The sequence below is a fragment of the Eschrichtius robustus genome, chromosome 4 (assembly GCF_028021215.1).
Source record: "Eschrichtius robustus isolate mEscRob2 chromosome 4, mEscRob2.pri, whole genome shotgun sequence".
Taxonomy (NCBI): domain Eukaryota; kingdom Metazoa; phylum Chordata; class Mammalia; order Artiodactyla; family Eschrichtiidae; genus Eschrichtius; species Eschrichtius robustus.
Window position 1 is genome coordinate 9136441 of NC_090827.1, and position 24901 is coordinate 9161341.

The 24901-nt window shown below is 41.3% G+C and overlaps 1 protein-coding gene across 2 annotated transcripts in view; it reads left to right on the forward strand.

Moving 5' to 3' along the window:
- Positions 1-24901, forward strand: part of PKD2 (polycystin 2, transient receptor potential cation channel) — a 59746-nt gene that overhangs the window by 27042 nt on the left and 7803 nt on the right. For both annotated transcript variants that reach the window (XM_068542421.1, XM_068542422.1), the window contains exons 3-12: positions 649-782; positions 1959-2209; positions 6356-6580; positions 9049-9277; positions 13058-13225; positions 15822-16003; positions 17118-17238; positions 20416-20514; positions 22999-23120; positions 23369-23486. In XM_068542421.1, coding sequence (XP_068398522.1) covers positions 649-782; positions 1959-2209; positions 6356-6580; positions 9049-9277; positions 13058-13225; positions 15822-16003; positions 17118-17238; positions 20416-20514; positions 22999-23120; positions 23369-23486 — 1649 coding nt within the window. The remainder of the gene's footprint in view (positions 1-648; positions 783-1958; positions 2210-6355; positions 6581-9048; positions 9278-13057; positions 13226-15821; positions 16004-17117; positions 17239-20415; positions 20515-22998; positions 23121-23368; positions 23487-24901) is intronic.

Genomic DNA, 24901 nt, shown 5'->3' on the forward strand with positions numbered 1-24901 from the left:
CACCGTTAGAGGGTCCCCAGCAAACTGCACCCAGGCAGTGAGGGAGTGGCCACAAGGAGGGGGAACAAACCCAACTCTCTGTCTCCTCGGGCCCCCAGATCTCCTGTTGGCTGAATGCACTGGAAACCAGAAGGCAGGGGAGTCCAGTCGGTCTGCGGGGCTCAGCCTCAGGGTACAGAGCAGGGCAGACGAGAACGGGGAGTCGTTGATGTGGGAACAGAACGAGAGTGGGCTGCCCACGCCGTCGTCGGGAGAGGGAGCCGCAGGGGTACAGCCGGAGGATGAGGAGCTGGGCGTGGCGTCGGCTGGGGCGCAGGCTCTCCTGTGGAGGGGGCTCCGGGAGGTGGGGGGAGGTGAAGGTGAAGGGCGTCCGGGAGGTGGGGGGAGGTGAAGGTGAAGGGCTCCGGGAGGTCCCAAGCATCCAGGAGGGGTCACCTGATCTCGATCTGGTACTCAGTGGTAAGCCAGTTTTGTTTCATGTAAGCCAATGTTAATTCATTTCTTGTGTAAGCCAGAGAGCTGGGGAGGGATCCTGGAACAACGATGCAGGGAAGGAAGGCGGGATGGCTATCTGCCCATCCGCCGGGATCGTGCGAGTGCGTGTGCAGGGTCCCTGGCAGAGTTCATTTGGCTCTTTCTGTCTTCCAGTGACCTATGGGATGATGAGCTCCAGCGTGTACTACTATACCCGCATCATGTCCCAGCTCTTCCTGGACACCCCGGTGTCCAAAACGGAGAAAACTAACTTTAAAACTCTTTCTTCAGTGGAAGACTTCTGGAAGGTATTTGCAGATGATCTCTTGTTATTGAAAATTGTTCATTTGGCTTCATAAATTCAGTTCAGGCCCACAAGGGCAGAATCTGATTGTTTTGTCTTGCTTCGTTTTTTGTTTTTGTCTCTTTGCTGGTGTTGGAATGTACCCCAGAACAGTGCCTGATACAAGGCAGGCACATTCTCTCAAAGATCTCTAATGTAAAATTCAACCCAGCCCTCCCCAAATTGTCACAAATTCCAACATTAGTATTAGAGGATAAGCAATGAGGGATACCATAGGAAAAATATTAAACTGATCTGGAAGATGTGTTCAGAATCTAAGAAAATGGGGAGGGAAATTGGAAAGGAAATGATTACTTCCTTCTGGGGAAATACTTTCTAAAATTCTTAGTAAACCCTGGGGTCAGAGCTATTGATTTTAAAGATAGAGGAACTGGATCACAAGAACCTAAATATACTAAATAATGCCTAAAAATACCTGGCATCCAAAACCACACTTGTATAATATGAATCTTTTCCACCTCAAGGGGGCAAATCACTCCATCTCTATTGATTGTCTGATAAGGATAAGACACTGAGAAATGGCTGGGTCTGTCTTTCCTATAGGCAAACTAATGAGAGACTTCTCACATATACACAGTTCTGTGATAATGAATGCCATACTCTAAAAATGGAGGGGAGGAGCGGGGTGAGAAGTTAGAGAGTTCATTCACCCTATGACAAAATAATCCAGACAATTTAAAGATCCATCAGATAGCAGACTGGTTTTCAAAACTATCATCTTTTCCTCTCCAATGATTGTGAACCATGATTATGTGGGATGCTGTTTTAATAAGGGAAAGTGGAATTGGTCATGGTTATGGATTCATTGCAAACTGCACCCTCTCCCCAGCCTTTAGTCCCAGAGTAAAAATCAGAGTCGCCACGTATGAAGTGCCCATTCTGTGCCAGGTGTAACCACCATGCAAAAGATAGATATTACAGATGCTCGAGGCCTCACAGCTAGCAAGGAAATCACGCAGCAAGGCTGGAGTAATATCCAGTCCCTGCGACAGCAAAACCCACCCTTGTCACTCTACCCTGTTCACGGAGTTGCCACACTGTTGGTCACACAGACATTCCAGGAAGGAGCAAGGCAGCCTCTGAGCTTAGCGTTTTTCCAAAATGTTGCCTTTGCTTTCAGTTTGCAGAAGGCGCCTTGTTGGATGGGCTCTACTGGAAGATGCAACCCGGCAACAGAACCGAAGACGACGACCGAAGCTTCATCTACTACGAGAACCTACTCTTAGGGGTACCACGTATACGGCAACTCAGAGTCAGAAATGGATCCTGTTCCATCCCCCTGGACTTGAGAGACGAGATTAAAGAGTGCTATGACGTCTACTCTGTCAGCAGTGAAGACAGGGCTCCATTCGGTCCGAGAAACGGAACCGCGTAAGTGTCTGTGGCTCCGGGCCCTGGGCTGTCACGGACATTCATTCGTTCGTTCTCTAACCCCTTCGCCAGGGAGAAGATGCCTTCAACGCTTGTACTTAAGGCCGTGGCCAAACTTTGGTTTCTCAAGTTTTCTTTGCTTTTTACCCCCTTTCAGCTTCTGCATACTTATTTTTCAGAAGGCTGAATTGCTGACCATATCCCCAGAGGAAAGAAGCTACCTTCACCTTCAGAGGTTTCTTTTAAGGTGCCTGGATCCTATTTTTATAAATCCAGTAACGTGGTTCACTAGGTTGTTAGTAGGAAGTTTTTTGGTACAGAAATTCTTTTTTATTAGCTCTTAGAAATAAATTTGCGTTCACACTACAATTACCTAAAAGTGCATCATAAGCTCATGAGGCAGTTATTCTGTCTGGTGTAAAGCCTGTCCTTCTCAAATGTGTGTTTTTGATTTTGAATACGTGTCTGCATTGTGCGTATTTGCAGGGATTTTGGGTACTCTTTGTTAACCATACTTAAAACATCCTGTGTTTTAAGGGAGGACAGTCCTTATTTCTAGAATTATTATAAAAAGTGAGAAGAGTTCTCAGGTTGTCCCAAGGTGGACATGTTGGGGCACGGGCCCTGGGTGAGTCACTGTGGATAGAATTGTCTTCTAAGTTTCACTAGACTAATTCTTTCAGTTCATCTAGATCCCTTTCTTGAGAACTGAGACACCAGAATCCAGATTAGCTAGTACACAATGAGGACAAACACCTTTTCCATAACCAGATTCTTTGTCTATCGTCCAGTACACGCCCTCTTTAGTACCTGGACCCATAAGGAACAAACTTACTAAACATCCGAAGATTTCGAGTAAAAAGACTGAATCTCAAAAGACATTTTTTCCCAGGTTGTGATAGTGATTTTGCTCACTAATGCTCCTTCTTCCAGTTCCCGCAACGCATAAGCCTGCACTTAAACTATGGTACCTTGTCTGATATTTTATCTCATGCCATTGGCAAGAGAGATTCATGCAGCCTCTGTGCCATGCTAGATGCTATCTAAGAAGTGAATTCATGCATTATCTCATCTACCTTTCACAGAACAACTCTGAAATATGTATCAGGTCCATTTTAGAGATGAAAAAACAACACCGCTAGTAAATGGAACCAGCTTGACTCCAAGACCCATGTTTCTTTTGTGACGCCACATTGCTTCTTCCCTATTAGTTAGGTTGCTAGGGTGACTGCTGCTGCCCTCAGCTCCCCGTCAGAGTCCAAGCTTCCTGAGGGCAGGGACTCTGGTTCGTTCACTGCTGTATTTCCAAAGCTTTGAACAGTGCCTGGAACATCCAAGACGCTTATAAGTGATTTTCACTACAGGGTGGGCTACTGAAGGGATCCTTCTTGGGTGTATTTCAACCATCCCTGGTCCTGCCAGGGTCTGAGTTACTCCCATTTCTCCTTCCGTTCAACTCCAAACTTCTTGAAAGAATAGTTTTCACTTGCCAGTGGTTCACTTTTCCTTGCCAGTGATTCACCCCCTTAAAGCTTAAGCCCTTGCTTTTGACACCTCTCTTGGAAGCTAGCAGGGGGTTTGTTCAGTTTGCTGATTCACTGATCGATGCCCTGCCACGCTGATCAGCCCCTCTGCAGGATTCGGCCGTGTTGAAGGCTCGTTCATTTGACTCTGGTGAGTGACACTGAAATTGGATCCTCTTAATTCTGCACCCTGCTTCTTATCTCTTATTGCCAGGTTCTATATTCAGGCCTCTGTGTTTTCTTTCTTTATACTCTTTCCCTTGACATTCAGATGGCTCCCACTCTCGTCTCTATTTGATGATTCATCGTTTCTTCAACAGATACACCGCGTGCTAACATGTGCCAGGCATGTTCCCAGTGAGGTCTCCCTTTTCTAGACATGCTCTTGGTGCTGGTTGGAGTGACAAAGCAGCAGTAAACAAAACAGAAGTAAATCCCCTGTCTTGGCAGAGCGTACCTTCTAGCGATAGAAGATGAGTGTGTGTGCCACCTGTATGTCCCACCAGCTCCGATGACTCAACATGCCCCAAACCGAACTCATCGCTTTTTCTCTTTTATTTATTTTTGGCCATGCCACGCGGCATGTGGGATCTTAGTTCCCCAACCAGGGATTGAACCCATGCCCCCTGCATTGGGAGCGCGGAGCCTTTTTTTTTTTTTTTGCTGCGACAGGTCTTAGTTGCAGCACGCGGGATCTTCTTTGCCACGTGCGGGATCTTTAGTTGCGGCATGCAAACTCTTAGTTGCGGCATGCATGTGGGTTCTAGTTCCCTGACCAGGGATCGAACCCGGGCCCCCTGCATTGGGAGCGCGGAGTCTCAGCCGCGGGACCACCGGGGAAGTCCCGGAACTCATCACTTTCTTGTCGGATCTGTTCTTCCTCCTGTTCGTGGCACCACCATCTTTGCATTACCCAAAAAGAGACTCGAGTCTTTCTTCAGAAGTCCCCTCTCCCTTGCCCCCAACTTCCAAATCAGTGCCAGGCTCTGTTGACAGTCACCTCCGTGGCCCTGTCTCGGCCCTCCCTTGTCCTTCCCACCTCACTGCTCTACTTCAGGCCTCATCACCTCTCGGTTCTTGCAAGGACAGCTGACTCAGCTGTGTCGGGGTCCCTGGGACCAGCCTCAGGTTCAGCGATTCTCTGGAAGGGCTCCCAGGATTCAGCATATATTCATGGCTGAGCTTCACTACAGTAAAAGGAAATACGCAAAAGCAGCGAAAGGGACAGGCTCATGGGGCCAAGTCTGGAGGGAACCAGGTGCCAGGTTGGAAAGGTCCTCTCCCAGTGGAGTCACACAAGACCTGCATCTTCCTCCAGTAACGAGTTGTGACAACGTGTAGGAAGCATTGTCTGTCCGAGAAGCTCGGCAGAGACTTGGTGCCTCCCATGTGTTACTGGGCGCTGGTTACATAGGCAGGCTGTGCCCGGCACACCCCCAAATCTCAGACTCCCAGAAGGGAAGCAGGCGTGCAGCGTAAGCCACCTTGTTTGTACAGAAGCCTAGGCACTCTGAGCCACTCCTTCTAGTCAGAGGAAGTTTTATATGAGTGTAGGGAGCCATTTATCACTGAAATTCCAGATGCCGGCCGAGTCCAACCTGGACTCTTTAAGGAAAGGCGGTCTCAGACCCACTGTGTTAGCTCTTTTCCACACACGCGCCCTCTCTCTGTCCCTCACCACTCCAGGCTTCCCCACCGCCACCAGAGTAACCCCATTCTGTGCCTCCAGAAACCTGCCCTGCGGGGACCCCTTCATGCCTGCCCCTCACCATCTGACCAGAGTCTACCTTTCAGCCTTCTCTTCTTCATCATGTGGGAGCCAAACCGAACTACTGGCGGATGCCTCGTACTTCTCTGGCCCCGCCTGCCTAAGTCTGAATCCTGCTTACTTTTCACAGCCTAGGTTCAACGTGGCTTCTTCCAAAGCCTTCTCTGGTTCACCTTGCCCATCATCGCTGAACCTCCAAAGAAGGCTAGCTTCCCTCTGATTGGCCCGAGCAATTCTTTTTTGGTTCTTATTATCACCTACCTTGTATTTTCAGTGTTTAATTACAACTTTTCTCTCCCCACTTATTATAAATTTGGGAGAGAAAGGATCTTAGGTCATCTTTCTGTCCTCATTAATACCAAAGAAGCATCTGGTTCCTGAGAGCCCTGTAAATGTTTGTGGATTAAACTCCCAAATGCTGTGTGGAGTCTTATTTAGTTGAGATGCTGACGGTGGCACTTGATGAACTTGTACCTCTTTTGGCTGCAATTTGGGGGGGGCCTAGAGTCAGCTAGTGCCTAAGTAAGTCACCCTGAAAGGCAACCATATAAACTGAGGGCTGATAGCACAGGCCTCTGAAGGCAGACTGTCCTGGGGTGGGTTCCTGACTCTACCTTCAAAAGATTTGAGACTGAGTTGACCTCACTAAGCCTCAGGGCCCTTATTCCTAAAATGGGCATAATAGCTATATGGGAATGATGTAAGAAAACACAAAGCACCATGGCAAGCACATTACCCAGCTTGATGAGACTTACAGTTATTTGTTACGTACTCTGTCTTACCAGGAACCAATTGTCTTTGTAATTGCCCCAAGTGTGCCACTGATTTTACCTGTTTGTTTTGTCTTTGAATTAGTTGGATCTACACAAGTGAAAAAGACTTGAATGGGAGTAGCCACTGGGGAATGATTGCAACTTATAGTGGAGCTGGCTATTACCTGGATTTGTCAAGAACAAGAGAGGAAACAGCCGCTCAGGTTGCTAACCTCAAGAAAAATGTCTGGCTGGACCGAGGAACCCGGGCAACTTTTATTGACTTTTCAGTGTACAATGCCAACATTAATCTGTTCTGTGTGATCAGGTGTGTATAAAGGGCACTCATGCCTCCCACTTCTGTGTATTTGTATATCCATCCTAGTCTGGAGTTAGACCAGAAAATCATTGCCTGCAGTTGGCTAAATGAGAGTTTTAAGGATCAGAACTGACAGCAAGGAGGGGTGAAAACCAAAAGCTTACTGGGATAGGGGTTTTTGGGGGAAGGGAGTTAGGATGCGGGAATGTTATGAGTTAGGAACAACCTGAAGTCTGGTCCAAGTTCATCCCAAGGCTGGAACCTTCCCAGATAAAGCACTGTGTTTTGCTAACATCTCTCCTTTCCCATTACGAGGACGATCAGTGCTCCATGCTCTGCTACCGAGGCCCCCAGGCATCGTGTCTTGACTCATTTCCCTGAGTTTCCCCTTCTCAGATGATGCGCGTGCGATTAGAACGCAAGCACAGTAGTCGGGGCTATGCCTGTGTTCAGTAGGCGCCCCGGTACCTGCTCACACTCAAGAATTACCAAAGGCACATAAAGTTCCTTCCGCGGATTCTGTGATGTTGCCATCATGACCGTTCTGGCGGCAGCGAGGAAACTGACAAAGATCCCACTGGCTTGTCTGGGACCTCTTGTTCATTCATTCATTCAGCAAACATTTATTGGACACTTAATATGTGCCAGGCACTGTTCAAGGCTCTTGGGATGCATCAGTGAACAGAATAAAGATCTCTGCCCTTGTGGAGCTCACATTCAACCCGGAGGAGATATTACATGATAAACAATAAGCAAAGGAAACAAATTAATTAAATAGCATGTGAGAAGGTAAAACGTGCTATAAAAATTGTAGAACAAGGCAAGGGGGATCCAGAATTCACCCGCTTTAATCCTCCTGGTGAATATGGCAGCAACATCCAGACGTCGCTGACCTGAATTACTCGCACATATATTTACCCACCAAATAAGAAGGCTAAATTCTCATAATAGCCTTATTTTGTGATTATTTTTGAGGCTAAACTCAACTGAGCTTTACACAGCCAACTGGATTTTCCCAGTGTTTATATCTAACACTTTTGCAGAAAACAATATCACATTAAACCAAGTAATAGTTACTACTAAAAATGAATGAAAATCTATTGCAATTATTGTTGAACTTCTCCTAATGATTCCAGTGAGCACAGAAAGAGGATCCATGCAGGCAGGCAACTCTGATTGACATTTAAGGAGACATCTATTTATAGAAGGTATAAATGAGGATGTCTTCCACTTCCTCCCCATACTGTAAGAGTGAATATCGTCAAGGCAGTTGCTTCATTTCTCTACATTGTTGCCTCAGTTTCTGGAGGGGTTGACGACGCAGCACCAGAACAGGCAGAGAGAGAGGATTCAGCACACAGAGGCCGCTTCCTGCCCTTGTGAGTTCACACCGAGGCTGCCACAAGGCTCTTTGTTTCAGTATTGCTCTCCTGAGTTTGTGGTTCTCACCCCTACGCTCTGGCGTATTGAACAGGAAGAAAACAGGAGGTTGATGGTGCCAGGGAAGGAAAATGTTTCACACTGCTTTGACCAATTCTGATTTGCTATAGTCCTTGCCTATACTTGATTATTGCTCGTGCTTGAGCCCTAGATACTTAGGTTCCAGGAGCGGCCACCTGTCCTGTCCATCCTGTAACGGGAGAGATGGTTACACCTAATCGCTGACTGGAGATCTTTTAGAAGTCTTAAAGTTAAAGATCTAGAGAGTCTGTTTCTAGCATGAAAGGAAATTGTACCCTTAAGTGAATCGTTGAACCTTCTCAGTGTGACACCCACAAAGGGGAATTTGGCAAGAATCATCTTCACTTCAGTTATTATAAAGCTCTACAGATCAGTGCCATCAGTGTGAGTGTAAAAGCATATGTCAGTGTTGCAGACAGTCAGACGTTCACTGAGCACCAATTCACTATAACGCTCTGAGAAGTTCCGATAGCAAAACGGTCCCCGTAGGCGAATTATCTGATGCTGGTTAGGTGTCACCAAATGCGTGAATGAGAAACTCATTCCCTATCTTTATATGTATAGGAAAGAGACATCCTGCTTCTCAACCAGGCCATACGTGTTTTGATTGATGACATATATTTCTTATGTTCTTCATTCCCCAGTTGAAGGACTTGCATTTAATCAAAGTCCTATAAAGTCTTGTGTGTTGATTAACTTCTACATTTAAAAATAAGTGTATAGCATTTTGAGTGGTATCAATACCAGAAGAGTAAATGGGAGACGGAGGAGGAATAATCTCTTTGGTCTGGGTGGCCTTGGGAAGTCTTGTTGTTTTTGTGACACAGAATTCTACAAGGATGGAGTTACTGGCTGTGATAAAAACATTTTGCCACTAGTTTGGAGTGACTTGTGGTCTCTGTTTTATTACCTTCTAGAGCAGGGACAGAATAGATGATGTTTTTCCTGGCTGCATCCATGCGTTGTTGTTATTGTTGATGTTGTTAATTGTTTTAACTGTTCTTATTGCAACGCAGGTTATTGGTCGAATTCCCAGCAACAGGCGGTGTGATTCCATCTTGGCAGTTTCAGCCTGTAAAGCTGATCCGATATGTCACAACTTTCGATTTCTTCCTGGCAGCCTGTGAGATTATCTTTTGTTTCTTTATCCTTTACTATGTGGTGGAAGAGATATTGGAAATTCGCATTCACAAGCTGCACTATTTCAGGAGTTTCTGGAATTGTCTGGATGTTGTGATCATTGTGGTAGGTTTGAGAACAACACCAAATCCCCTGCTCTGTTATAAAAATGTGGTAGAGGCTTTGCTTCCCTCAGTGTTGTGGGTCTTGATCTTCCTGAAGGAGAATCTAAAGGTTCTCCTCTATGCTATCAACTTCACTGTTACTAACTTTCTCATTTTGCATGAGTGACCCTTCTGCATATGGAAGTGGAGAGGCATTTGCAATAAGCTCTCACTTGGCCACACTAATAACAAGAATGGGTTAGTAATTCGTATTTGGCTTTGGCATGCCATATGAGATGTGGGGAGAAGACAATTTTGTTTATTCTGCTTTGGCTAATGATATTTTTCTTCAACTACAACAAAAATCAGTTTATATCTTTCTGCACATGTGTAAAGTCACGGCATAAAGAAACATCCAGGAAATTTTGGAGGTGGCAGAGAAAACCTCCCTGCAGTTTCAAATGTCCTGCAAATAGTCCACAGTGTACAAAATGTAAATGATGGCCATCAGCGTTTTCTGTAGGAGGTGCAAGAAACCATAAGGCAGAGTTACGATTGAGTTAAGACTGTCACCCCTTGTGGAGCCCTTGCCTGCCCGTGACTCTGTTACAAATTCCAACACTTGTTCAAGACGGTTTCTCTTCAGCACCGTCTTAATCACTTCCTTCCAGAGGCCTTAGTGTAAGATGTATTTTTGCAAGCTTTTCTCCCTTCAGCAATAACACATAATCTTCTGCTAGTCTGTTACACGTTAGAGCATATAACAACATGCTTAATGGTAACATGCTTAAAAGTCCATCCTTTCCAACGACAGAGCTGCGCCTCTGAAATCTTAGTAAGTGATGCGTTATCCTGTTCGCATTCTCTCTTCTGTTATCCTACTTCTTAACCAATATTGTTCCTCCCCAACCAAAAATTCATTTGGCTTTGTGAAGCATTTACATCAAGTCATTATCAAATCACCACTAGAGTTAGTTGGTAAAATATAGAAAGTATGTTACTTAATATATTTTAATATGCTATTAAATATAGAAAAAATGTTATTCATATGTAAGTAAAAGGATACTTAAGACATAAACAAGCTATATGTGTGTACTGCGTGGCGATAATGATATTAATAGGTGCAATAATAACAATAATTGCTAACACTTCAGAAGCTGTCTGTGCTAGGCACAATTCCAAGTGCTTTTCCTCTACGGCAGTTCATTTAGTCCTCACAATAACCCTCTTAGCCACTCTGCCACCGCCCTCACGCCACATACGTGTGTACTTCAGAAATAACTTTTACATCAAATACACATTCCTATAGAATACAGCGTGGAACCCATCTGATCCCGATGCAGTTAGAAGTGCATCCCTTCTTTCACGATGGCTGTGTAACATCACAGAATTCCTGTAGCTAAACTCTTGATTCCCAAATTCTCAACATATTAATAATGAACAGAATTACAAAAGAATTCCCGTACTTAAAGAGGCAGGAAAGGCGATGATATGGGAAATAATTTTCCAAAATATTTCTGTACTGCACGATGGCAGAGTGCAGTTCATATACACTGTAAATCAGTCTAGAAAACAATTATTATTTGGAGGCCTAAGGATGCAAACTCTGCTTTTTTAGTTTACATGGATACATTTATGTTTCTGTCATTGAGAATAATGGTAAAAAAGTGGGTGTGATATTATGCTAATTAATGTTTTCTTTTTTTTTTTTAACCAAATACCTTCAATGTGAGCAAAGGACTAGTCAGCGGCATTCAGCTTTTTGATTATGTACACGTATCAATGAAAACTTTGATGACACACCCTAGTGTATTTTTATTTATAAAGTGTGTGTGTGTAGTGGTGTAATAAGTACATTTGTAAAAACATACACAGCATAGAATTTGAAATATTTGGATAAGAATAAATACAAATAGAATTCTAACACTTTCTTATCACCTGCCTAGAAGTTTTAATGTTTTCATCTCACACCCCAGTGAATTGCCTCGTACCCACCTTGGAGACCACTGGGAAAATAGCTGATGACATCATGGAAATTGAGGCTGGTTTCTTGGCTCAGCAGCTGCAGAATTTTGCAAGTGTTTCTTTGAAAACTTGCTTCCCTGTGCTCTTATTTTTTTTAACTCTTAGTGCTGACAAGACAACAGTTCAGACAGTGTGCTTTTATGAGAACAAGGAACGGCTGCTGGCATCCTACTTCTCCTTTGAAACCTTCTCTAACCCTTTAGAAATAGGGCATGCTTTCCGTGAAGCTTATGTCAAAGAAAGAAAGTTCTTTTGTAGACAAGAGATGAGAATCTCAAAGAAAACTCAGAGCCACATAACGACCCAAATGCCCACCAAACCTCTTTCCTCTGTTCTTCTCTCTCATTCTCTATTTGGAAGGAAGAGTCTCAGGAAATTTAGTGTATTTCTATGGTATTGTATAAATGACCACATGTTCCATATTTTTATAAACATTTGCCCTGGGCAGAGCAAAAACAAAGGGTACCTAGTGAGAGTTGGTAAAGGGTTATTTTTAGATTCAGTCAGTCAGCCCTTTTTTCTCAGTGAAGTCCATGCAGAAAAACACTTATCAGGGTATTCCAGAGAGCTCAAAGGAAGTATTCCTACCACCAGTGCAAAAATACTAGACTAAGTCTGGGAACCCTTCACGGGGAAGACAAGGAAGGTGGTGAGGTTGGCTTTTTCAGCTGTGGCTGGCAGACAGGCAGGTCCCGACTCTGATAATCACCAGACAGCCATCTCAAGAAGGGCTGATGGAGTGGCCCTTGGCCATCATCCGTGAGAAGAGAGAGATGGACAGCAGAGGTCACGGCACCTGCCATAGCCCGCCTGCCGTGGATTCGGGGTCCATGTGGGGGCCCCGTGGTTATGGCTGACCCCTAGCACTTTACACACATACACGTTAATCCAGTGGTGATGGGTACAAGGCAGGCCCAGCGTTCCCCTCGGATTTTTATAGGCCAGAACCAAAGCAGATGTGAAGAGTTGTATGGTCATGAGTTAAAGGACAGAAGCAAGCAAGAGGGGAACGCTTGGCTCACATATTCCCACTGCGAGCCTTCTCGAGCCCTCTGTGCCCTTCGTTCCCGCCATCTAAGACCAAGCTCATTCTTTCCTGTCACGAGCGCTCCTTTGAGCATGTCTTCTTTCACCCTTCACCTATGTTGTGTGATGCCAGCTTCTTAGAAGGTTTTTGTACTATTTGTCTTTGTGTGTTTATCTGCTCTTGGACCAGAGTATAAGTTTCTCGAGGAGAAGGTTTGTACTTTTTACTTGTATTTGTTCCTCTTGATCCTTCGCACGGTGCTGTGGCCACAGATATCCACCATGTGTTTGTTGAATAAAGGGAAGAATAGATGGCTAGAAAATGAAAAAAAAAAAGGCCCCGCAAATAAAAACAGAGAGCGAGGTGAGGCCTGAGAAAGCAGAAGGGTGGAAAGTGATTTAAATGAAGGTGGCAGAAAAAAACAGAAGGCATTCCTGTTTGAGTTTCCTTTTGTAATAAAGTGACATCTCGGGTGTGTGCACGCGTGTGTGCAGGCACACACGCGTGCACACGTGCACTCACTGGATTTCTATTCCTAAGGAAGTGCGAGCGATATATCGTTTTACTCTTTTACGGCAGTGCTCAACACTTTCCCTCCGTGTGAGTGACTTAATTTATGAATGCTGTTGGGTGAGTAGAATGGTGAGCCCTAGAACTAATACATTCGTGAAGGAAAATAAACTAGTCATTTTAAGGTAAGTTATATATTTCTAGAACACTGCAATAATATATAAATCTTTTGTCTTCCAGCTGTCAGTGGTAGCTGCAGGAATTAACATACACAGAACATCAAATGTGGAGGTGCTCCTACAGTTTCTAGGAGATCAAAATGCTTTCCCCAACTTTGAGAATCTGGCATACTGGCAAATACAGTTCAACAACATAGCTGCTGTCATAGTATTTTTTGTCTGGATTAAGGTAATTTATAAATGTCAGGTTCAGATTTTGAATACTGTTTTCGTCTTTTTATTAACGTGAGTCACACAAAATGTTGAAGGACTTGAATTCGTTTCTGTGGCCAAGTTTAAGCAGCCAGCCAAAAGCTGCTGCGTGTTTACAAGTAAAGTCAGCTAGCAGGACTCACGTGACCGTTCATCTCACTGTTTGCCTGCTACCTGCACTCTTGGAAGACCTGTCTTTGGAGGTTTCATTTAACAAATGGCATTAAGAGACCTTTGTGTGTCACCTGGGCCTGGGGCCCCTGGCTCTGCTAACCCAGAGACAGGTTCAAGTTTCACCTTAAGTGGGGTGACCAGGTGGAGGAAAAGGAACTAAGAGAAAGGAGGGGAAGGGTGGGGAAAGGGAAGGGAGAGATCCTGCGCTGGAAATGTTCTCTGGAAGGATTGCCTCCTTTCCAGGTGGAGGCCAGGGCAGCTTTACCTAGAATCGAGATTGGGACAGACAAGCTCCTCCGCGTAGTACCTTCACGACTCATTTCCTTCTTCTCCCAAGGCATCATGTGCATTTCCTTGCGCGTGAAAGCTCAGATCACTTCATATACAACGAGCCTCAATTCTGGAGGTTCAGGAAATTTCACTGTTTTTGAGGGCAACTGCCAGCCTGTCACCACTTAAGTTCCATGATTGTGCCATCCAGATAGTAGCTATTAGCCGCAAGTAACTATTTAGATTTTAAGTTAAATTAATTAAAATGACATGCAATTAAACATTCAGTTCCTCAGTCACTCTGGCCACATTTTAAGTGTTCAATGTCTATATGTGGCTAGTGGCTACTGTATTAGATAGCGGAAATACAGAGCATTTCCATCATCAGAGAAAATTCTGTTGAAGAGCACCGTTCTAGAAGGTACTTTCCAACAGTTACTTATTTTCCTGAATTGTTATTCACATCCGGAAGGCCTGAGATTTATCAGAGGGCTTAGACCTCGTCCTGTATCTCTCGTGCTATTTATTCAGTTACATGTTTGTTCAAGAGAAACCATCACTAACGTACCATACCTTTATCACAAAACAGAACAATAATCGAGATCTCATTGAAATACTACTAGGAATTGTGTCAAGTAATGTGATTACAACAACCGTCAGAAACATTTTGTTGTGACCAGAAGCGCTTTATAAGAGGTCCTTAAGTAAAATTCTAGAGATTTCCTTTCAGTGTGTGTCTCAGGGTGTTCGTCTTATTTAGTGCTTCGCCTGTAAATATCTTGCCCCCAAGACCTTGTGAACCATTAAGTTCTTTAAGACGGAGATTGGAACTCAGCTTCTAACGGATCTCCCCACTTCCCTCCACCGAGACTCCCGGCTAGAGCCGTGCGGTTTGTCGTGCCCTCTGGGCTCGAGCTGCCGAACCTGGGCAACGTCCTCTGTGCCTTGTCTACAGAAATGCGCCATGTGGCTGTGCAGTCAGATAGAGCCCGGTTCAAATCCTCACTCCAAGCCCTGGCCAGTGCCTGGCACGTAGTCGATGCACAATAAATGACTGTTAATACACAATAAGTATTTTCTGGAGGTTTTTGTTACTAGTGTTTTCTTTTTAAAGATTTTTTTTTTTTTTGATGTGGACCAATTTTAAAGTCTTTGTTGAATTTGTTACAATATTGCTTCTGTTTTTTTTTTTTTTTTTTTGGCCGCCAGGCATGTGGGATCTTAGCTACCCGACCAGGGATCAAACCCACACCCCATGCATTGGAAGGCGAAGTCTTAACCACTGGCCCGCCAGGGAAGTCCCTTAACTAGTGTTTTTTTATGTTAACTCTTTGTTTTTATTGAAGTACAGTTAATTTGCAATGTTGTGTTAGTTTCAGGTGTACAGCAAAGTGATTCAGTTACATACATATGTACATACATATATTCTTTTTCGGATTCTTTTCCATTATAGGTTATTACAAGATGTTGAGTATAGTTCCCTGTGCTATACAGTAGGTCCTTGTCATTTACCTAGCTAGTTTTCATTTGTGGGGCTTTTTCTCCTTTATTTTAATCTTTCTAGGGGAAAAATATCAATGGTCATTTTAATTATAATTAAACTTGTTTTCACTATAAATGAGAAAATACAAGTGGCTGGATTTGAAAAAAAGCAAGTCATTTTTGTCCTCTCTTTCTTTTTGTTGTAAAATATACATAAAAACATTTTCCATTTTAACAACTTTTAAGTGCACAACTTAATGGCATTAAGTACCTTACCTTCACAGTGTTGTGCAACCATCACCACTGTGCATTTCCAGAACTTTTTCATCATCCCAGCTGCAACTTTTTTATCCATTCAACACTAACTCTCCATTTCCCCCTCCCTGCAGCCCCTGGTAACTTCTATTCTCCTTCTGTCTCTGTGAATTTCCCTACTCTAGGTACCTCACATGAGTGGAATCATGCAATATTTGTCTTTTCGTGTCTGGCTTATTTCACTTAGCACAGCGCTTTCCAAGTTTCATTCGTGTTGTAGCATGAATCAAATTTTCCTTCCTTTATAGGGCTGAATAATGATCCAGCATATGTATATACCACAGTTTATTTACTCATTCATCTTCGTATATCATCTCCCCTCTCTTCTACAGCTCTTCAAATTCATCAACTTCAACAGGACCATGAGTCAGCTCTCCACAACCATGTCTCGGTGTGCCAAAGACCTCTTTGGCTTTGCAATTATGTTCTTCATTATTTTCTTAGCATATGCTCAGTTGGCATACCTTGTCTTTGGCACTCAGGTTGATGACTTCAGTACTTTCCAAGAGTGTATGTAAGTATATATGAAATTAAGAAGAAAAATTGAGTCATAGATAGTACTGCCTTCTCAAGGTTAAAGAAATCTTCATGGTGGCTGTTTAGCTACCAAGTACTTAAAAGTAGTTGTTTAAAATGAGAATTAATTCTCTTTCCCAGAAACACTGACCCATCAATGCAAAGATGACAATACCTTCTGAAATGCTAATGTTTAAGACAGAGCCCGAAAGTAGTAGGATATAGAAGAACAGCTATAGTAAGCCAACTCTGTTCCAAAGACTGAGGTCTTCTTAGCACCATATGCAGATGGTAGCATTTAAGAGACCTTTGCCTATACTTTTATTCCTATTAAATAATGTTGCCATAAACTTCAAACTTCAGCCTATTTTCCAAGAAAAAAAGGGTACTTCTAATATTCTAGGAGAAGCTCAAACCAATACAGGAATTTTCAGTCTTTTTCCAAAGTTCTCAAATAGTATATGAAAAACCGTTTCAGACTTCCATGTCACTTAGAAAGGAGTTAGTTAGGAAAGAAGATGATCATGGTAATAGAAGTTAATGGGGCTTTGTGCAAGAGGACCCCTAATTAATGTTGCTGTTTGATGAAAGTCAGGAATGGAAACAACTGTACTGATTAAGACCCAGCATCTGGCAACATGCAGCAATTCTCAACCCCACTTTAAGTGCATTGAAATAGTGCATCTTCATACATGTACAATTTTGGCTATCCTTCAAAAATCTTTTTTTCTTATGAGATTTTAAATTTAGACTCAGAGTGACCATTGTGAAGGTTTAGAGTTATCATATTTTACCCAGATTATGTTTTAATTTCTTAGAGCCTATTGCTTTATAAGTCATCTAATAATATATTTTCTTTTTACCAAATGGAAATAACATATTTAGCATGAAAGCATATTATTTTGATTCTAGAAGGCTTTAGTTGCTCATATAAGTAACAAGAGTTTTCCAAAGGGGTTGACAGTTTTCCATTATTTGGCAGCTTTCCACACTGATTAAAAAACAAAATGTCCAAAAGTATGAAATCATCTTTTAGGAAATGTTATGGCAAAAGAATGCTGGACATTCTTTGTTTTTGTATTGTGGTGTTGTGCTTTGTTTTGTTTTTATAGCTTCACTCAATTCCGTATCATTTTGGGTGATGTCAACTTCGCAGAGATTGAGGAAGCTAATCGAGTTTTGGGACCAATTTATTTCACTACATTTGTGTTCTTTATGTTCTTCATTCTTTTGGTATGTACACTTTTGTTTATACTGAGGTGGTTTAAACTTCATATATCACCATCATAAATCATCCTCTCTTCTTTTCTCTCACACTTTATTGCCTATCAATTTTTTAAAGACTCAGGAAGTAGAAAAAACATAGATATTAGGAAACATATTTTATTTTACGTCTCATTCATTCACAGTTTTAAGTCTTCACCAAATATCTTTTCCATGATCTTTCATTTATATATGTACTCAGTGCAAAAAAAGTAGATCAAGTGCAAATTTATAGTTACCTAAAATAGTGCTTTGCCCTTTAAGAAGTAGAATATGCTTACATGCTTTTTTTTTAATATGAATGTCAGCACTTTCATGGTCACTTGCTTGAGTGACTTTTCATTTCTCTCCTTCTTCTTTTCTTTTTAAAAAATAGAAACTGACAAAGCAAGCCCAGAAGCAGGGTGTCAGCAGTAACATTTGAGTGAATTATTGCTTCTCAAGATCAAGATAGGCTGTTTTAACTTACTCATATTTAATATATCTAGAGGCTGCCTACAAAAAATATTCAAATTTTAATTTAAAACTAAATCTCACAATGAATGGAAATGGCTTTAAGTATTATTTTCAAAAATAATTCTTTTATTCTTTTGATTTGGTACAGGTGCACATTTTTAACATTTTGGCCTTAAATTAATTAAGATTTTTTTATAAGGCATTTTTTTCTTCATCTTAACATTTATACATTTATTTGTCCACTCCACTAAGAAAGTATTAAATTAAGTTAGCTTAACCTAGGCATGGGTATTTTTCATTTAAACAATAACACTTAAGATTTTCCTTAAGAAAATAAAATCTTAACCATTTTAAGAAAAAAAACTCTGTTTCCATTTTTAATCGATTGTCTAAAGATCTTTTGTATAAAGTTCATTAATTCAGTTGTAAGAGCTCCAGAGTTGGTCCAGGTATTTAGTGCTTAAGTATATGTATTTACTGATTGAGAATTAGATGTACTTTAATGGTACTGAAAGAGTCAGGAATAGCATGCAAATCCATTTATATCTTGCTGTGTGCATGTATCATTATTAGTTTTAAACTTAAGCCTCTTAAAAGTTTCTCATTCCTGTTATATATGAAAGAAAAAAAATAGAGGGAAGAGTAAGCCTTTGTTACTCTCTAACATTGGAAGTACTTTGAATTCTGGAGCAGCTGAATCCCTGAATCTCTACTAAGAGAATAAAAATCTCAGGCCACCTAAGTGTTCTTCGTACGTCAGTCTGCCAAGTGAGGGACGTGATGGTGGCAATTGGAAATGCTCAAATGTGGGCTTGTTTGAATGTTGTCCTCTAGTAGGCAGTGCACCTACATTATTCAGTCATTTTATCAGATCAATCACTAGAACATGAAAAGCTCTTAGTTTTTGTCTTTCTACTGAAATATTTGTTTGTACCACTGCACAAAAGGGAACTGTTCTCCCTGTACCCTCCAGAGCGAGGGGAGGCTACTGTCAGTACTGATTTTTTTTTTTTTTTTTTTTTTAATGGCAAGCCAAGTGCAGGGCTGGCCACTATTCTGAGATGACTGCTGGGTGTTAACGTATTGCCGCCACTTAAAAAGCCACAGTGGTGTGAGGGGCTCGGCTGAGTCAGGAAGCAAAAGCCCTGCCATCAACAGGGAAAGGCCTCCTATTGCAAAGTCCATCCCGCAATTAAGTGAAGCTCGTGAGACAGGACGGAGAGGAGGTGAACTTCCTCTCCCCACACCTTCGAGAGCCATTCTCAGTCACTTTCCGTTTTTTGAAATCTCTTCAGAGGACACACACTTTAATGCATTTCAACTAAGACACTTGCGGGCATTAGCTAACCATCATTTGGAAGCAGAAATGAAACATTAGATGCCTGTGTTGGATGGGCGAAGGTGGGAGATGGTCCACTGACTGCAACCGTCGGCCCTTAGACTCAAGCATTAAGCCAGGAACTTGCGTGTATTTTCTATTCTGTTCTCATTTCTGCTACAGAGTCTTAAACGGTATTCCTCCTTAATTCATAGAGATTTAGTAGCTCATTAAAACAATAGAGCTCTCTCATTTGTTCATTCATCAGTCATTCAGTAAATATTTACTGAGCCACTATATTCCAGGCAATGTGCTGGGTCCTGGGGATGCAAGTGGTAAGGAAAATAGATACCAACCCTGCCCTCGTGAAGATTCCACAGACTTGTGGGGAGAACAGACGTAGTACACAACTGTGCAGTCACAAACCATAGTTACATGCTAAAAAGGAAAAACAGTGGAAGAGCGTGTTAAAGAAGGGACTGATCAGTGGATGTGGTGCTTTGAGAAAACCCGTTGGAAATAGGTGTTAGAAATACAACCCATTATAGTGGGGAAGGGACAAGTCAGGAAAATGAACTAACCACCACTGAATAATAATAATAGCTATAAATTATGTAGCACTTGCCATCCGTCAGGCCCTGTCCTAAAGTGCTTTACATAGATGAACTCATTCATCCTTACAACAAATCTGTAGGGGAGGTACTCCTATTTCTCCCATTTTATAAATGTAAAGACAAACAAATTTTCAAATTAGGAGTAGAAGACACAATTTGGTCTTGCAGCGCCAAGACAGAAACCCAAGTTTGCTTGACTTCAAAGTCTCTGTCTTTAGCACTAAGCTTTTCTTGACTCTCTTTCTACTAGGCCTACCATGTTTCTGTTTGCAGAGGTCTTTTTATCTCCTTAAAATATGTTCTGGAATCTCAACTATTATAACAATATTTGGAATAAGCATAGAATTCCACTTGTCTGTGTTGACTGTTGAAATTTGAGGAGCTATTTAGAGTTCTACACCTCTAATAATTTATGTCAGATGAAAAAATGTAGAGAACATAGATAAGCAAAAATAATAAAATAATCCCACCATTCATAGGTAAATACATTAATATTTTGTTCTATTTCATTATTGTCTCTTTTTGCAAAATATATCAGTGTATGGTTTTGTAAGTAAGACTATATATTGCATTTTCCCTTGCCATGACAATGGAAAAACTAATTTTCCCAAAGAATTTGGTAGCAAAACTATTAATTGATGACTTCATAAAATACTCAAATTGTTAAAAAAAAAAAGACATGTCAAATTTTAGATTGATGTTAACAAAATAGATTTAGGTTTCTTCTTTAATCTCTACCTTCCTTTGATTTACACACAGAATATGTTTTTGGCCATCATCAATGATACTTACTCTGAAGTTAAATCTGATTTGGCCCAGCAGAAAGCTGAAATGGAACTCTCAGATCTTGTCAGAAAGGTATGACAAGCCCTAATTCTCAGAATCGTTTTATTTTCTATGTAAAATGAACATTGTTTCAGCCAGATTGCCAAATCAACATTGATCCATTGACACCACTTAAAGTGTAGATTGCTATGTTCCAGGAATAATTTAAATGTTCTCTACATTGGAAATAGAGATGGATATAATGCTAGCTTGAACTTAAATTCTGGGAATCCTTCAGTGCCCTAGAATTAAATTCTCAATAATCTCTTTTGCCTCTTAAGAGCTGAGCTGCTGGGTTCATCCCCTTTATTTATTTTGATATCTCCTCTAGTCGGCTCTCACTTTCAGATCCAGAGCTCAGAATAAACGGGAAGGGAAGATTATATAAAGACATTTTCCCTTCTTCTATCTTAATTATGATTTAAAAAAAAAAAGAAGGAAAGAAATTTTAGAGGCAAATATTTTGTTGTTCACTCTTTACCCTGACCTTCCAGGGAAGTTTTAAAATAGTCAAAGGAAAAAGTCCTTGGAGCAAGGCCACGACCTAAGGGCCTGAGAACTTTCACTTACGCACCTTCTCAGGAAGTGTTTAATTGTTAAATGGGAGGGCAGGACAGGAAAGCTGGGCAGCTTTGTTCTTCTCGATGTGACTTCTATGCTTGACTTAAAATATAAAACTTCAGCAACAACAAATAACTACATCTGAAGTGCACAGCTTGTTCCCTGTCATCATGCAGCTAACATACAGTGCCCCGTTAACCATAATATTTTTCCGTTTGGTTCAAACCACGGGACAATGTTGTCTGTGAATCACGTTGAAACAGAGAACTTCCGCTTTGTAAAACAAAGTCCCTTGGACAGGACCTAACATTTGTGTTACGCTGAATTTTGCATAATAGTTGATTACATTCTAGCAAATCCCGGGGGTAATACAAGCAGTCCTCACTTTGTACTTTGGTTCTGATGTGCACAATATCAGTGATTTCAGTTAAGTAATACGAACCTCTCAACATAGTTCAAATTTCAGTTATTACAGTATACTGACTGTGAGTAATAGCATAAAGTACAAACTTCACTTGCAGTTATCACAGTACATTTCAGTTATTACAGTATATTAACTGTGAGTCATAGCACGAAGGACAAACTTCACTACTAGCTCTACAGATCATTCCATAAATAACAGATGTGCATCATAATCAGTGACTAATAGTGTCACTTCTTTCAAAGTCAAGGCTGGTCACTGAGCATCTGCTATTCAGTTTACGTACAAAACTTGTAGTTGTGTTGTGTCCTTATCTCCCAGTGATAAAACCATGTGACATTTTACAAATATGCAGAATTAAAAAAGAGACTAGGCCAGCAAAGAAGAGAAAGTATAGGAAAGAAACAAGGAATGATAACACTGGAAGTGAAATTAAAAACAAACGTAATGGATTTACAGAAGAAATACGTAGCTGGCCATGGGAGTGTTGATACTGCCACCATTCGAGAGCTAGACGGCAGCCAGAAGAACTCAGTGAAGGCAAATTTATCAACATAAATGAGGAAAGTGACTGATGAGTAGGATGACGATGTCTCAGAGGAGGTCACACTGGAAACAAATTTCACATTAAAGGAACTCTTGGAGATATTTCACAACTTTGAAAGTGCAAGGGATAAAATGTTGGAAGCTGATACAGGTTAAGAAAGAATTACGATAACTCATCAAGACGTAGAAAAGATGCTCACTCTGTATTGTAAGTTACGCAACAAGAAGAAGAATGCAAGCGCTGTTCAAACTGCTCTGGATAAGTTTTTTAACAAAGAAGTAAAACGTCAATTTTCGATGTTTCTACTGTTTAAAATGTCAACATACTAAAATACTCATTTTACTATTTTTTAAATTTCAGTAAAATTTATAACCAACACCAAGGGAGTTTTTAATGTTTTGACAGAAGTTTTAAAGGTCACAGAACAATCATAATTTTTCCTATTGATTATTTGCATCGCTTCACACAGTTGCATGGTGGTCTGCACAGCCCCGCGCTGCCATGCGTAGCAAGGTCTGCCTGCAATGTATTAGTGAAAGATCCTCATCTCCGTGTCACCGAAATTTTTTTACACACGTGACATATGTAAGGAAATTACCAACTATGAGATAATATGGAAAATAATTAATCCGTGCCTCAGGTTTCTTAGTTTCCTTAAGAGCTGTTGCACATTCCTACATATTCTGAGACAGACAGCTGTGGAACATAGTGATTTTCATTCCTGTAACCTAAACGTGAATACAAACCAAAAGGCCCCTATTTCTTGATTTACAGAAAGACCCTGACTCTTCCCATATAACTCTCCCACAAGAGCTTCACAGACAACTCAGGATGCATCCATCATTCATCCAACACATAACTTGTTTTGTGGCCCACTTACATCAGGCACTGTTCTTGTCACTGGGTTTACAGTAGTTACGACTGTAATTGGAAGGCAGAGCAAATGCAAAAGGAGGATAAACTAAATCAAGTCTTTTCTTTTCAACAGGGCTACCATAAAGCCTTGGTCAAACTAAAACTGAAGAAAAATACCGTGGATGACATTTCAGAGAGTCTGCGACAAGGGGGAGGCAAGTTAAACTTTGATGAACTTCGACAAGATCTCAAAGGGTAAGAATCACAATTTCTGTGGCCCTGGCAAAGTCCTTATGTAAAGATAAATCCTTGGTGATAAGCTGACCCAAGTGCTCATGAAGACACTTCTTTTTCAGAGGTGGGTATCTTTCTGGAACGTATTGTAAGAGGAGGACTGGCCCTGACTCAGCAGTTTCTCCTTTCCTCCTGCACGTGGATGTCTCTGTGTTTGGGCTGGACCATGTACATGAATGAGTTCATCTGTAACCTCTCACTAATTTCAGGAAGGGCCATACTGATGCAGAGATTGAGGCAATATTCACAAAGTACGACCAGGATGGAGACCAAGAACTGACTGAACATGAGCACCAGCAGATGAGAGACGACCTGGAAAAAGAGAGGGTGGGTCTAGTTTAGGAGAACATGATTGATTCATTACCTACCATGTTTCAAACACCTTACTAAGTAGTGGGTTACTGAGAGCATGTGCGTGTGTGTCTTCTCTCTTTCCTTCTCTCTCTCTCTCTCTCTCTCTCTCTCAATTGATGTAGTAGTACCCTGCTTACTCCAAAAAGGGTGGGAGTCTGGGGGAGAATGGATACATGTATATATATGGCTGAGTTGCTTTGCTGTGCACCTGAAACTATCACAACATTGTTAATTGGCTATACTCTAATATAAAGTAAAAAGTTTTAAAAAATATATATTAAAATGCAATGTTAGCATAAATATAAAAAAAAGAAGAGTGAAGCAAAACAAAACTGAGCTATGAAACTGAATGTGAATGAAACTAAAAAAAAATGCATTCCACAAAAATACATATGTTTAATAAGATTGAGCAACAAATTTAGCCCTAAGCTTTCTAATAAGCCACTTGAGGGGAAACCTGAGTAGTTACATACTTCACAATGTCCATGAGAATGGGAAAAAAAGATTTCTCAGGAGAGATAAAATTAATTAGTTGTTCTTTAAATTATCATTTATAATAAAATAAAACTAACAGCTGCCTTCCATTTGAATACTCACTACTATGAAACTGTTAAAAATAAACTTACATGAGCTTTTATAATCAGAAAAAAATAATTTAAAGCTTTAACTTTAAAAATAAATGGTTAAGGGCTTCCCTGGTGGCATAGTGGTTAAGAATTCGCCTGCCAATGCAGGGGACTTGGGTTCGAGCCCGGGTCCCGGAAGATCCCACATGCCGCAGAGCAGCTAAGCCCGTGCACCACAACTACTGAGCCTGCACTCTAGAGCCCGCGAGCCACAACTACTGAGTCCGCATGCCACAACTACTGAAGCCTGCGCACCTAGAGCCCGTGCTCCACAACAAGAGAAGCCACCGCAATGAGAAGCCCGCGTACCTCAACGGAGAGTAGCCCCCGCTCGCTGCAGCTAGAGAAAGCCCGCGCGCAGCAACAAAGACCCAATGCAAGCAAAAATAAATAAATAAAAATAAATACATTTATTACATAAATAAATAAATGGTTAAACAAACCGAAAAAAAAAAAAATCCATGGTAATTGAGGTACAGAGAATACAAATTAATGTCACACAAAAAAGTTAGTTTCCTATGAGGAGACAGTACAGAACAGTGGTTTCTAAATGCTGCTCCAGTCATAGTGAAATATGAACAAGAAGACAATGAGTAATATTTTCACATGGCTGTATTTAATAAAATTCTTATTCTAAGATTGTATCCTTACTTTGTAGCTATTACATGTGTTAACTTTTACGAAAAGATGATAATATATTTTTCTTCATTTACTTTTTTCTTTGCTTTGCTCTGTTTTTACTGTTCTTTCTTGTCCAAACAA